This window comes from Astyanax mexicanus, chromosome 4 (genome assembly GCF_023375975.1).
Source record: "Astyanax mexicanus isolate ESR-SI-001 chromosome 4, AstMex3_surface, whole genome shotgun sequence".
Lineage (NCBI taxonomy): Eukaryota > Metazoa > Chordata > Actinopteri > Characiformes > Acestrorhamphidae > Astyanax > Astyanax mexicanus.
In genome coordinates, this window is record NC_064411.1 from 43,810,499 (window position 1) to 43,825,482 (window position 14,984).

General features: G+C 37.5%; 1 protein-coding gene across 1 annotated transcript; it reads right to left on the reverse strand.

Moving 5' to 3' along the window:
* Window positions 1–3,061: 3,061 nt before the first annotated feature.
* si:ch1073-83n3.2 (uncharacterized) lies at window positions 3,062–13,643 on the reverse strand. The gene is made up of 5 exons (XM_022679063.2): window positions 13,501–13,643; window positions 8,913–9,171; window positions 8,684–8,717; window positions 7,722–7,896; window positions 3,062–6,383 (listed from the first exon to the last, which is right to left on the reverse strand). The coding sequence occupies exons 1-5, from the start codon at window positions 13,541–13,543 to the stop codon at window positions 6,031–6,033; spliced, it is 864 nt and encodes a 287-aa protein (XP_022534784.1). The 5' UTR covers window positions 13,544–13,643; the 3' UTR covers window positions 3,062–6,030.
* Window positions 13,644–14,984: the final 1,341 nt, after the last annotated feature.

Consider the following 14,984-nt stretch of genomic DNA (forward strand, 5'->3'; position numbering starts at 1 on the left):
GAGGATTGAATTCACATACTAACTTCTTTTCCAAAAAAGAAACAGATGTGAGGAGCATTAACACCTATATTATTATTAATTAAAAGCAAAGTCATTTTTTAAGAATGCTTTTCCCTGTTAGCATGGATGTATCATTAGTGTTTGTGTGTGCAGTAGAGAGGGAGAGAGTTAAACCAGCAGGATGCAGATGCAGTTGTTCTGGAATGTGTGTGCAGTTTGACAGTTGCAGTAATCTCTTCAGATTACCAAGGCACAGCATCTGGATTTAATGGTTCAGGCTGTAAAGCAGTCAGACAATGTCACGCATAGATTCTGGACTGAAGACAGCATGCATATTTACTCTCTTTATCCTCTTACACAACACCCAAGCTTATACATGTGAAGGACTGCTTCCTTATATGTGCTGATGGAAACTGTTACGTTCAATTGTGAGTGAAGGTCAATTTAGGACTTAATCAATAGTCAGTAATGTATATGCAGGATGCAGACACACCAACAGTACGTGCACTTGGTCATAGTTTCATAGTAAAACATTTATGGGTGCACAGAAATGTTTGCGATGGTATGAAAAAAGCAAGAAAATAAAAATAAAACAAAATAAAAATGTTTCTAATATTTATTTTGACTTTTATTTCTTTGCATGCTTTATAAGCTTGCATTTTTGCATATTTTATTTATTGCCTGCTCAACTTTATTTCATTTATTAATATATAACATCTCTTCCTGCATTTCAGGCATGCAACAAAAAGCTGGTTTAAAACAGAGCAAGGCAAAAATGTATTTTTGTCTGTAGCTCCACCCCCTCGTTACCTACCTCTAGGTGTTCCCCGTTTCCTTCCCGCCTTGTTTGTGTATTTATAGCAATGTGTTTCCTGTTTCCTTTGTCGGTTCTAGAACTTTTTACGTGTGTTAGGTTGTAGGTTTTTCTTTTTTTTCAGTCTTTAAGTATTCTGTAATTCTCATAGTTACCCTGTCTGTTTATCTGTCTTGTTGTAGTCTTGTTTGGGTTATTTTCTCTTTAAAAAATGTATAAACTCGCATTTGTGTCCGCTCTCTGCATCCTCTACCTTCTCCAACCTGACAGTCAGAATAATCAAAATGAAAATTGTACAGTTTTGGACCAGAGAAGATGGAATTGTTTCTGGAAGGTGTTGACATATTGCTTCTTATTTGAATGATACAGCTTTAGCTTGCATTTTTGGACTTCACAACAAACTGTGTTCACACAGACAGTGATTTCTGGAATTTTTCCTGAGCCCATGCTGTGATTTCCAGTACATTACATATTTGATATGCATATTTTTGCAGACTTTTTCATATTTTCTTCTGAGAAACTACACCTCTATAAAATGCTCTTTTAATATCCAGTCATGTGAGTCAATTACAAAATACTCCTTTTGCAGCCGTGTTTTTTTATTATTATTATTATTACCACTGACTACCCACACTAGTACAACCTTCCAATCTTTTGATCCTTCTCCCAACTTTTTGGAATGTGTGGCAGGCCTGGGTGTTCATTATTAAACAAAATTTAATTAAGCAGATAAACTATGAAATATTGTGGGTTCATAATACAGAGATATTCCTAATGAAAACCTGATACAGATCACACACGCCTCAGACTGGGCAGAAGGTTTTACCTTTCACCAAGACAATAACCCCAGGCACACAGCCAAGATAACACAGAAGTGATTGATAGACAACTTTGTGAACGTCCTTGAGTGGCTTATCCATAATCTGCTGTAATCAAATTGTATTATTGTCACATAACAGTAATAACAGTAGTACTTCAAAGTAGCATAAAAAAACAGTAAATACAGATAGAAATAAAAAATATAGAATTGCACACATAGTTTAAACTATACATACATTTATTATTAGACTATTAACATGTAGAAGCTTAATAGATTTGATATAGTGTGAATCCAAACATATGTGACAAGTAAGTGGGAGAAAAGTCTTGGTGGGTTCAGTGTGAATGTAAGTAAGTATAGTAAAATGAGTTCAGAGTGAGTTTGTAAAAGAGTTTAAGGCTGGCTGTTCAGCAGCCTGATGGCCCAAGGGAAGAAGCTGTTTCAAAAACCGACAGGTTCTGGTCTTTATGATGGTCTTAAGATCCTCTTGGACTTTCTCAGACTTGTGTATTGTTTCTGTTGTACAAATCAGGTATGAACCTGAGAGCTGAACCCTGGCAAAGTGCAAATGTAATATTTTAATTTATTTTATTTAAAAAAAACTGTTTTCACTTTATGATTATAGAATTCTGATGGCACAATAATAGCGATTTTTTTTGTTTAAAGCCTTTTTTATTATTTTAGCACAAAAGCACAACATAATAAAATGTGTAAGAAGTGAAAGGGTCTGAAAACTCTTCAGTATTATTTCAATAAATATTCAAGCTTTATTGTTTGAATATCAGGCAGTATCAATAAACTTGAACACAAAAAATATGTTATGTTTTGCTTTGGTTAAGTTTTTTACTTTTTATACCTTTTTATACCTTTCATTGTCTGTAATGCACACAAAATAAAACATTACTATCCTAATATAAAATTTATAAACGTATATTATTATTCCAATTAACTATTTTTGATTCCTAAACGTGATTTAAAAAGTGTTCTAAATTACAGAATTAGTAAAAATGAGGTTGTATTACTTTGACTTATTTGTTCTGTAGTGCTGACATGCCCTGACGTCTGACTTGTTTTATTTAATTTTTTTTTTTGTCTAATGCAGGGTTCAGAGCTAAGCTGCTGTTTCATTGGCTGGGTTATGATCTTTTCTGATGGACAACAGGTCTCAATTAGTGTTCTAGTGTTACAAAACATTTGCAATAAGAAAATACATGACACAGGGTTTGAAAGGGTTAATATTTTTAAAGCATGCCCATAAACTATAACACATAAATCACATTCAATGTACCTTAGTCTCTCTCTTTCTCTCTCATTCTTTCTCTTTCTTCCTTTAAAATCTGCTGCATTATTTCTCTCAGATAATACTTTATGCTGACTGTGTTAAAAAAAATGCACATAGACAAAATAACAGTCAAAGAAATGTCCAGTCACTGTAGCATCAACCTTTATTCTACTGCACCGCCTACTCACCTTTACACACACACACACACTCATACACACACACGCATACCACGCAAACAAACACCTACATACGTAACAGCAGGGGCAGAGTGTGTGGAAGGGATTTAGAAAAGCAGGTCACAACGTCATGATTGGGAAACGGGGTATATTAGGACAAGATAATGAGTAAAAAAAAAAGAAGCACAGAATATTCAAGAACATACATTTCATGCAGTGCATTAAAATCCAATAGAAAAGTCTTCTTCAGAGCACGGAGGCGCAGGTAAAGCACAGAGGGGTTTCAACACCATCTACGCAGTCGACACATCTCTGAGAACTGCATAGTCATCACAATAAAACTGCACAGAGAACGGGGACAGCAGATAATCATTTCTGCAGTCACAACAGAATCCAAACTACTCATAATGCTTTTAGCAGTCATATCAAAAATATTGCCTTTATGTAGGCCAGTGATCTGAATAGTCCCAGAATTTTGACCTGAGGATAGGACTAAGAACAAACAGACGAATAAACAAATGAACATATTAGGCCTGTCACGATATTTATGTTATCGCCTTTTTGACTTTCTTTTATATTAATACATCTTCCAGACTATAATTAAAGCAAAAATCTTTCAAAAAAAACCTTTCAATTTAAAAGAAAAATCTGCTGCTTTCAAATGGTGTAGGTGCATTAATATGCTATCACGGTTTATCATCTAAATACAGCTTTGGAAAAATTAAGAGATCACTTCGGTAACAGAATCAGTTTCTCTGATTTTGCTATTTATAGGTATATGTTTGAGTAAAATTAACATTGTTGTTTATTCTATAAACTACAGACAACATTTCTCCCAAATTCCTAATAAAAATATTGTCATGTAGAGCATTTATATACAGAAAATTAGCTGAAATAACAAAAAAGATGTAGAGATGTCTCAAATAATGCAAAGAAAACAAGTTCATATTCATAAAGTTTTAAGAGTTCAGAAATCAATATTTGGTGCAATAGCCCTGGATTTTAGTTCTCCTCCACCAGTCTTACACACTGCTTTTGGATAACTTTATGCCACTCCTTGTGCAAAACATTTCATGTTACTGATAAACATTCATAATCATCCAAACTGCTTTAGCAATTCGCACTTGGACTTGGCTGTTACTTCCCTACTTCTACATTTTGTGTATTTATCTATTTTATTATTATATTTTTACTCTTTTCAAGTGGTCTCTATTTTTTTCCAGAGCTGTATCTGACCCATAAAATGGTTAAAATGACAAAAATATTGTTATGACACTAATTTATTTTACAACATATATCCACCAAACCTAGTTATCATGACAGGCCATATAATAGAACATATAATAATATAAAATACAAATAACTCTAATTTCTACCTCAGATTAAGATTTGAACGTGTTCAAGAAACAATCACAGCAACAATAACAATAATAACAGAATCTCATAGTATTGCAGACAGTTGCATATGTTCATTGGGGAAATTCTCCCATTGGACACTTTTATGTGTGACAGGTTTCTGCATATAAACCACATCTATTACACTGTCAATCATTATCACAGAGTTTAATACACAGCATGACACTGAGCAGATTACACACTTTTAATTGCAGTAAAAGGGCTGAGTTTACAAATGCCACTAACTGTATTTAGCATCATGAGGCAGGCTGGCTGACTGGCGGGCTGGCTGAAAGTGCTCACGTAAAACAGAACCTGTGGAACAGTGACTTGTGTCCTCACATCAACATCTGATCTATCAATATCTGATCTATCAATATCTGATAGGGCTGTAAAAAAATAGTAATATATCAAAGTATTGCAGTATTATGTGTTACAATACTATATCAATTCCCAAAAACTCAATTTACAATTTTTAAATAAAAGATGGATTTGTTTTAGACTGCAACCAGTAGGTAGCAGTGTTGTCTTCAAATTCCACTGTTCTGTTTGGATAAAATTTTAAGTTTTCTTGTACTCAGATTTTGTAAATATGATGATGTATTTAATTATTTTTTAGATAAAATAAATGCAATATATCATATGCAGATCTGGAAAAAATAAGAGACCACTTCAGTTCAGCTATGTATAGGTATATGTTTAAATAAAATTAACATATTGTTTTATTTTATAAACTATAGACAACATTCCAAATGGCTGAAATAACAAAAAAAGCTTTCAGACCCCAAATAATGCAAAGAAACCAGGTTCATATTCATAAAGTTTAAAGAGTTCAGAAATCAATATTTGGTAGAATAACCCTGTTTTTTTATTACAGTTTTCATGCATCTTGGCATGTTCTCCTCCACCAGTCTTACACACTGCTTTTGGATAACTTTATGCCACTCCTGGTGCAAAATCTCAAGCAGTTCAGCTTGGTTTGATGGCTTGTGATCATTCATCGTCTTCTTGATCGAAACTCATCATTTTTAAATGGTCTCTTATTTTTTACCAGAGCTGTATTTACTTGCTTACAATATTGCAATATAATAAATTGTAACCCCTGTATCGTGACACATAGTTTGCCAGCTTGTCGCCAACATGCAGCCCATAACTTGATGCAGAAGCACCATCTGAAAAGGCCCAGTGTGAACATGCTGTATCATGATCCAATCACTACAACTGAATTAAGAATGGTGATTAATAAATATGATTAATGGCAAACAAAACAAGACATTACTGTCAGTGAATATCAACCACATGCTACAGATGCAGAAGATGAGTATAGAGCAAAAATGCTGGAGTATTCCTTCAAGCTGACGCGTTCCATACCCTGGAACTCTCCCGTAGTAACTAGTTGTGCTTGATCAACCTACATAACCTGTACAGAACCAGTGCACCGTAGCATTTGCAGCTAAGTCGCAACATCTGCTTGCCGCTTTCCAGTGAAGCACCTTTAACATCTGCACTGACACAGGACACATGACAGCGTCATTCTGCTGTTTTAGAACGCAAAACCTCCACAGTCAAACGCATCGAAGTCGGAGTCGCCCTCGAAGTCGAAGCTGTTAAAATGAGGCGAGTCGACGGCCTGGCTGCAGGCGTGGTATGAAGTGCCTCCGCCGAGCTCTGAGAAAGCAGTAGAGTGGGTGATCTCTGGAGCCCGGGCTGCCATGCTGGAGGCGGGCGAGCAGGAATTGATGTACCCCAGTGCTGACGAGGCAGCAGCTCCACCCATCAGCAAACAGACCGCCCTCACAGCCCGAGCGTCGCTGCTATTTCCGTGGCGCAGACAGTCGTTGGAGCGATGGGGCGGCACCACTGAAGGGCTGCGGGCTTGCCGTTGGCGTACGCTGCCTAGATGATATAATCGACATATAGTATAGTATAGTATATAGTATATAGAGTCAGGTGGATATTTATTTTGGCATGAATATTTCAATGGTGACACAATTGCTCAGTTGATATGTAAAGAAACAATCAAGATGTGATTTTCAACCTTAAATTAAGGAAAATATTGTATTAACCATTTAGAGTTCTAGCCAATACAAAGTACGATGATCAGCGCACCAATCACACCAATCAATTGCTGCAATTTACATCGTTGTGATTAGTAGTTACATTTCAGAGTGCGGTGTAGGGTATAGCATAGATTTGATGCAAAAGCATAGTTCCCAAACCTAGAGTAGCAACAATGGAAAAGCTATTCTCTCGATCATGTCAGAGGATTCTCACATTTTGAGGTAGAAATGCTGTATAATTTTGCTTTAAAGGACAATGTGCCTAAGTTTAAAATTGCTTTACGGGCGCCGAGTGGTCCAGCGGTTTAAATAGCTGCCACTATCATTAGGAGATAGCCGGTTCAAATGCCGGTCATTTAGCTTGCCATCAACAGCCAGAGCCCTAAGAGAGCACAACAGAGAGCACAACTTTACTTCTTCTGGGTGGATAGATTGTGCCCCCTCCCCCACACCACTCCAAAGGGTGATGTCAATTAGTACAAGGCGCCTCTGTGCAGATGTAACTAAATTCAAGTCACTGAGCTTTGCTCCGAGCGAGCTGGATACTCTGCATTGATGCATCAGCAGCAAAAAGAGGTGGTTATTGGCTTCACATGTGTTGGAGGAGGCATGTGCTAGTCTTCACCCAAACTTGTACTTGGCTTTACTAATGAATTTACAGCTGGCTAGCAGCTTATTGGGGGGACAATTGGTCACATAAATTAAGGAGAAAAAATTGGGAGAAAATTAGAAATAAAAAATATTTTAAAAAATCGCTTTAATGTATTAAGAGTAAGATTAAGTGTATTAAGAGTCAAATGCACATTCCTAAAACTGTTGATCGCATTAAAAAACAGTAGCTATTTTAACCAAACCTGAGCTATGTTCTCATTTTTCTCATTTGAATAAATAGGATTTTTGCACATGCAACAGTAACTGTGGAAGAACACATTTATAGGCAGAGCAACTAGATGAAAGGACTTGATAGACAGTGTGTGGCTGATTAATCTATAGTGTTTTTGAAATTAAAAGTCAATGAGCCATTTGCTAAAACCCAGTAAAAGTAGCTATTTGACCAACAAAAGACAAAACTCAATGCTAACAGCAGGAAGTAAAAGTGGCTGCATGAGAAAACTACAAGCTGCTGCTCAGTTTTCTCCTGTAAGAATTATAAAACCCCCTCTCTGATACGCACCTCTGCTCCTGAAAGAGTTCTCTCTGGACTGGGTACGCGGGGAGTTGATGGGTTTGTCGCTGAAGACGGGCGAGGAGGGCTCTTTCTCAGTGGGGGTGTCTGGAAGAGGGTCTCTGTCTGTGATGCAGGGGACGATGCTTTGCTGCCGCTGCAGGGTCAGCGGTGACGTCACACCCTAAAGAGAAGAGGTACACTACAGTTACATGTATGGTATTCACAGTACCTGACTGTATCTTCATCCAGGGCAATTTACTAGCTAGTCCCTTTCAAAGAGGATTTAGAGTTAAGACTTTTGAACCAGCCTTAAATACAGATTTTCTCTGAACAACTGACAGAAACAGAGATTTCTATCTGTTTTGGTTTGTGTGTAATAGCTGAGATAATACTAATTTATCTTAGTTATACTATATGGACAAACTATTGGGACACCTGCTTAATTATTGTTTCTTCTGAAATCAAGGATATTTAAAAGGTTTTTATATCACAGCCAAAATGACCAGAAACATGTTTTTCCACATGACAGCCAGTTTGTCCAATAAGTGTTATGTACTCTAAAGTACAGCTCAGAGACTGTTTGAAGCTACAGTCCAGTTTAACCACTAAACTAATCTAACAGGCTACAATTTTAAACTACATTAATGTTAGATGTCTGGTTAACAACTAATCTGATCTCATTGGAAAATGTATTCTAACACCCAACTTACTAAAAAAGCTGCAAAAAAACTTGATATAGATTGTCTGTTAATTTTACCGCCAGTACAAAAACACTACATGTGTTTTCTGGAAAAAAACGAACTGTTTGAGTTAGACACTGGAGATGGAAAGACAGTTTAGAAGCGACAAACTTGATGGAAAATGGGCTGTTTTCTTATTGAAACGTATATATGGGTACGGGCAGAGCTAGACCTGTGGCATTACTTTTGAGATGGGATTATACAGGGTTTATGCAGTTGAAGACGTACCTCTTTGACTTTCCTCAGTAGTTTCAGCCATTGACTGTGGGTGAAAGAACATCAGTGAAATTAATTGCGTTTACAGATAGTAGTGTTATGCTTTAGTATACTGTATAAAGTTTAACATTGATTGTTTCTGAACATTGTTTAACTTGATACAAACTTACAACAGAAATGATTCACCAAAACTAGTTAAATAAGTGCAATATTCATGAAAAGGCTGAAGGTCCATACTGACCTACAGTCATCAGGGTCATCTGAAAGCAACAGCAGGAACTTGTCCTGGGGCAGAATTAGAGCGAAGCAGCAGTCCCTGCGCCCACCAGGGGGCAAACGGGGCAGATCCAAGATCTCCTTGCCCTCCACTATGGAGTGGCAGTCACTCTGTAGCACCACTACCTGATCTGGAGGAGAATCAGCATCTTTACACACAAACAGGCTTCCTTCCACAGTCAGCACTATATACTTCTCCTTCCACTGCTTAAACATGAAACCACCTAAGAGAGAGAGAGAGAGAGAGAGAGAGAGAGAGATGTATTAATTCTGGGTGCAACTACCTTTTTACTTTACTTCCCCATCACTAATAATGCTCCCAACACTAAGAGGGAGAAGGCTAGCATCACTAGCATCATTGCATTTATGAGGAAACATCAAATAGCAGACCCTAGTGTCGAAAAACATCACACTAGTGATGTAGGGAGAGAGAGCACCATCAACCCACCCAGAGAGAGCAAGGCCAGGCATATTGTGCTCTCTCGGACTCTGGCTGCTGATGGCAAGCAGAATAACTATTTTTTACCGATGAGTGTATTTATAATAATGTTGTAGTATTTATAATACAACATGTTACTAAGAAAAATCAAATATTTAGACTTACTAAAATATATATTTTTACATTGTTGTGAGTGAATGTGATCAAATCTTCACAGCAATGTTCCAACAAAGAGCAAAGCAAGGAGCATTTTTAAATAAAAAAATATTTATTCCTCCCCCTGATTTCAGAAGATTCACTAAAAGAAAGAAGCACACTTTAGTATGTATTATTGCAGTGTATTGTCCTGAGGACAGCACATGACTGACCCAGTAATCTCAGATGATATTTAATTCCAGACCAAACACCCATATTGGAATTAGGAATGTCTCAATTTCCTGATGCCTGACAAATGTAAATAAAAGCATCAGCATTGCGAGAGCAGAGCGAGGCAGACAGATGATGCCCCGACCTTCTAGCTGACATACTTTAATATCCATACACGGAGAGCACATGTCCATGCTGCAGAGTTCGCTCCATTTGTTTTTCACAGGGATTATTGGAGTCTCATCCAGGTGGATTAATCTCTGAGGCTGCTGAGGAAGCTTCCTGACCCAGTAGTGTGGATTCATGTCAGAGAAATGCTGTGAAGAACAGGACTGGCAATTGGATTCCTGACAAATGGGGCGTCTATGACACTGTAATGAACTGAGAACGGCTGTGTTTAAAATGAAATGTAAATTGAATGAAAATGTAATTAGTTACGTAACTTCGCAATTAAATGTGTAATGACGTAATTACATACAAATGATATATAACTGTAGTGTTGGAGTAATTTATGGTTTTAGCATGATAAAAATTGTAAAAAAAAATGTAGGTCCACAACAACTACAAGAGCTGACAGTACAATGTATTTAATGAATCTTTAAGATCAGCTTTTCCTTAAAGAACTTTTCTCCAACTGATTTAAGATATCTAAGGCTTACAATTATTGGTTTAAAATAACATGATTATTTGACATAAATTGGTTTGTCAACATACAAATCAGGTTAAATGTGTAAATTGTATGCATTCTGTTTTATAGATGACTTAAATTGTGTTAAAACTCCTTTTTTTTTTTTACATTTTTTAAAATAAGCTCAACTGAGACTGCAGATGAATATTAGCCATTATAACTAAATTGTGCTCATTTACATTACGAATAGCCTGATGATGTTGATTATTGTTCACTGTCTCTGTTAATTAAATTAAAAAAGTCAAAATAATGTACGTTTTTCTGAATTATAGTTTTCACTAAATACAAGGATTTAATTTAGTATACTAAAATACTGTATATACTGTACATACAGTATATAAGTTCTATATCTCTATAGAGATACATTTTCATGGGCATGCAGCCATGAGTGGAATAATTCACGAAAGCTGTGGGATGTAAATCAGGCATGCATGGGGTTTAATGTGGATGTTAAACATGAAGCTGTAATCTGTTCAGAGTGCACAGGTCAGATAGACCCATATAGGGAAGAATGTAACACACAGGAAATCCATGCATAATTCGTACACACACACACACACACACACACACGCACACATGCATGCATAATTTAATTAAAATATTATGTGAGTGTTTTTCCATCCTTGGCCAAATGACACATTTTGACTTTAATATGTATATTTTTAACAGTTTAACAATCTTGCATGTTATTTAGAAAATGTGGATAGTTCAGGTCAACAGAGACACAAACTGGGGATTTTGAAATGGCACTCACAGCCTCTAAATAATACATAAGGAAAAGAGTAGACAGACCAGATCAAGCTGTACTGGAAGATGACACAAAAAATAGAATCAGAGGCCTACATTCTGAAATACTACAAACTACAGACTACAAAAATACAAAAAATATAGCAACACTGTTTGAGTTTGACCTTTTTTAACATCTGAGCACAGAAGGGTCTGACTCTGTTGTGTGATGTTGCCACAAACAGCAGCCAGGATCCTCAGAGTTGTAGAAGGTAAGTTGCAATGCTACCAGCCAGGCTCAGGAGGGTTGGTGCTGGGATGTTAACCCTGTGTTCACACTAGAACACTTCGAGTCTCTTGTGACACCCTATGTTTGTTGCCTATGGGCGTATCGAAGCTCAGTTCACTGTGTATCATGGTCCAGCTTCCCACAAGAAAAAAGGCACAAAAAAGGTTACTGCTTCAATAATAAATTAAATGTGAGCTTAGATTAAATATGTACCTGATAACGAAATTAAGATTACTAAAATGTTTCCCGAGCTAAAACAAAAACTACTGTTTTCTCTACGATGGTAGGAATAAAATGCGAAAGGAACCAACAGTTTAGAGAGCAGAGACTTGAGGACCTTGGAAATGCTGGTAGCCAATCGGGTTAGAATGTTGCTTCACCGCTTCATAATTAATTTGCATTAAGTTGAGAAAATGTCAACTCCATTGTAGTGTAAAGTTCTCCTATCAAATAACCACCCTCTGCCTGTTTACATATAAAATCCCACCTCTCAACACAAAGAGCCAATGGGGAGCTAGTGGGGAGGCCACCTCTTGTAGTGGAGATCTGTTAAAGTGCAGTAGCCACAACAAGCTGAAAAATCTTGTTTTCTTTTGTGCACTATTAAGTCAAGTGCTGCAAACAGTCATTAAGGTTTTTTATTAGATTGTATCAATGACTTCAAATATATTTCTGAAAAGGTAATCTGACCTTAAGTTTTACAGTATTTTGCTTTTTCCCCATTTAAACAGATGGGAGGACTTTGGCTCAGCAGAATTGTAGGGGGTTAGCTATGATGCTAGCAGCCAGGCTTGGCAGGGCTGGATTCATGATGCTAACAGACAAAGAAGCTGAGCTTAGCAGTGGTTGGAGCAGGTTAGTACTAACAGCAGGGCTCAGAGGGATCGGAACAGGATAGCCATGCTATCCAACACAACAACAGCTATTAGATAAGGGCAGAAATCACACCAAACACACAGGAAGACAGAAAGAACATGGGAAGAAACAGCAGTCCAAGAGAGATGCCAGGGTACTCTTATATTAGAGAGGATTGCACAGACTTAAAGAATATGGTATAGTGAAATTCAGGCCTACTTAACTTATAACTGCTCCAATGTGCTCAGCTGTGTTTAGTAACCACTTACATCGGGATTTGCAAATGAAAGAGAGGAAATATATTTGTTTTGGTCTAAGATGTTGAGATGTGCTCTAGTGTGATATCTAGTGGCAGAAGTTGTGTACTGCTCCTTTAAAAGACCCATATCCTATGTCTTTCTTACATTTTATTTTTCATCATTCATCATATGTGACCATTTACAAACTTCTCTTTATACTCCTTTTAATGAATTTCTGTGCAGACTGAAACTCTGTAACTGGTAATGCTAACTGGTAACATCAAAAAAAAAAAATTCTCATGTATTTACATATATGTTGATTTACATAAGTGTACTTAAATTGGTTTGTGACAACACCTTTAAAATGGGCTCTTTGTGTAAATTAGTTCCCATATAAGACACTACAGACTAAAGCAGGAGTATTATTATTATAGTATTGAAAAATGTGAGAAAAATGCATTCTTGTATTACAGAATGTATCTTGGATTAAATGACTTAAATGAATTATAAAAATACAAGAAAGAGCAATGCCATTAAAGATCCACTTTTTGTATCATAAAAATCACTTTATCTCAAACTGTCGCCATATGTGGTCCACAGCCCGTATGTATTGTGAGTTGGGTTGAACTAAAAATCTGGACCTTCTGGAAGTTTAAAGAAACTCCAAACAGTTTTATGGTCCATATGTTAAGGACCTCCTGTAAGAATCCATATGAACCATATACTTTATGCAACCTAAAACAATGTGGGAACCCAGGTTGCCAACAAATTGGTTTCCCAGGATGCAAACCGAGGTACATCAACAGCAATGCAGTACCTAACAGTGCCAGTACCTTCAACCAAGACTGTACAACTAAATGCAAAGAAAAGAAAACCAGCCAACAAAATCCAATTTAAGATAAAGACTGCGTGAAAGAAGTGGAATGGAAGAGAAGATGGTGCCAGCCTTACCGTACTTCTTTAGGAAGCCTCGGCACACCCCTGCTGCGCTCATGTCTACGGTAAGCCAAGCAGCCAAAATACAAAGACCCACAGCCTCAGAATGCACTCTCAATTTGTGTGTGTGGGCAAGCGTGAGAGATAGAGAAAGAGAGAGAGAGAGGGAGAGAGGGAGAGAGAGAGAGAATAATCCCTACTCATTTAGGACATTCCAGCAGCCAGTGCCCAATCCGAGAGAGAAGTGAGGCCTGATGGGATTGCTGCTGCTGCTGAATCTGAGAGAGGACGAGCTCTACACATAAACATCACATACACCCGTGAACTGCCGTAATCATAATCTCAATCATAACCCACAGCAAATCCCACCCGGCCTACGATCAGAGCTTTCATCTGACCCCACGGTGAAAAAACGCCAGATGTCATATTCAATTCCTCCTCACACTCTTCCTCTTTGATCAAAACAGCCGAGCACTTGTTGATAACGGTTACTGTCTCATTATGTAACAAATTTGAGACAAATACACTCAACAAAAATAATTTAAAAAACACCTCCGGTATTATTACTGCAAAAGTCGGCATGCAGTTTTTTTCTCAAGTGCAGTACATGTGTAGATGGATGTAAAAGTGCTGCCCACTTACCCAGTCAAAATACTCTCGAAGGATACTGTTGGGTTGTGTACCTCTTGGTGAGAGTTTGTTGATTGCTTGAAATGTCTCAAAAGTTCTATCCAGCTGGTATTAGTTTCTCAGGGTGTCCTGGGCTAATTTTCTCTTTCTCTGTGATTTTATTCCCGTCTGGAGTGACCATGTATATTTTTATCAGACGTCCTCTGTGAAAAATACAGGCAGAATTACCTACTGTTTTCGCTGAACTCCGTGGTCCTCTGGTAATTTTATTCCCGTCTAGACTCACATCTCTGATTTTTCATCTTCTCGCATTTAATAAAATAGCTATTTGTCCACTGCCACGTACTGTAATTACACTTCAGGTGCACGATTCTACAGAGATCCACATAAACACAACAGCGAGTGGATATGGAGGAGCTACTGAACGTGAAAAAAAAACCTCACTGGTCCTCCTGTTTTTTCACTTGCAGTCGGGATGCAAGAGTTTTTCACAGACGTCCCCCTGAGAAACTTATCCTGTCTAGATATGGCTTAAGACAGACTTTGAGAGGGGGAACATCACTGGATTGAGAAAAACTGCCTGCCACCATCAGTCGCCTTCATTTGCAGAGGTATCATGAACTACAAACCTAGACTGCTATGCACTGGAACCATATAATTCTTAGTGATGAATCTAGGTTCTGTTTGTGATCTGATCCTGGTCAGGTTTGTATGGAGTATGGAGGTCTTTGATGAGTGCTTCTATCCTGCCTTTGCTGTGGCGTGACACACTGCCACAACTGCTGGTGTGATGATCTGGTGACAGGGGTGATACTAATAATTTAGCAATATGCACAGGACATCCGGTAGAGACATTCAGTATCTGCTAA

What these genes read in the sequence shown, in the direction of transcription:
- si:ch1073-83n3.2 (XM_022679063.2), bottom strand. Translation starts at nt 13,543, where the DNA reads ATGAGCGCAGCAGGGGTGTGCCGAGGCTTCCTAAAGAAGTACG. An exon ending in AGGCTTCCTAAAGAAGTACG is followed by an intron (nt 9,172 to 13,500) that starts GTAAGGCTGGCA and finishes TCTCTCTCTTAG; the next exon opens with GTGGTTTCATGTTTAAGCAG. An exon ending in GATGACCCTGATGACTGTAG is followed by an intron (nt 8,718 to 8,912) that starts GTCAGTATGGAC and finishes TTTCACCCACAG; the next exon opens with TCAATGGCTGAAACTACTGA.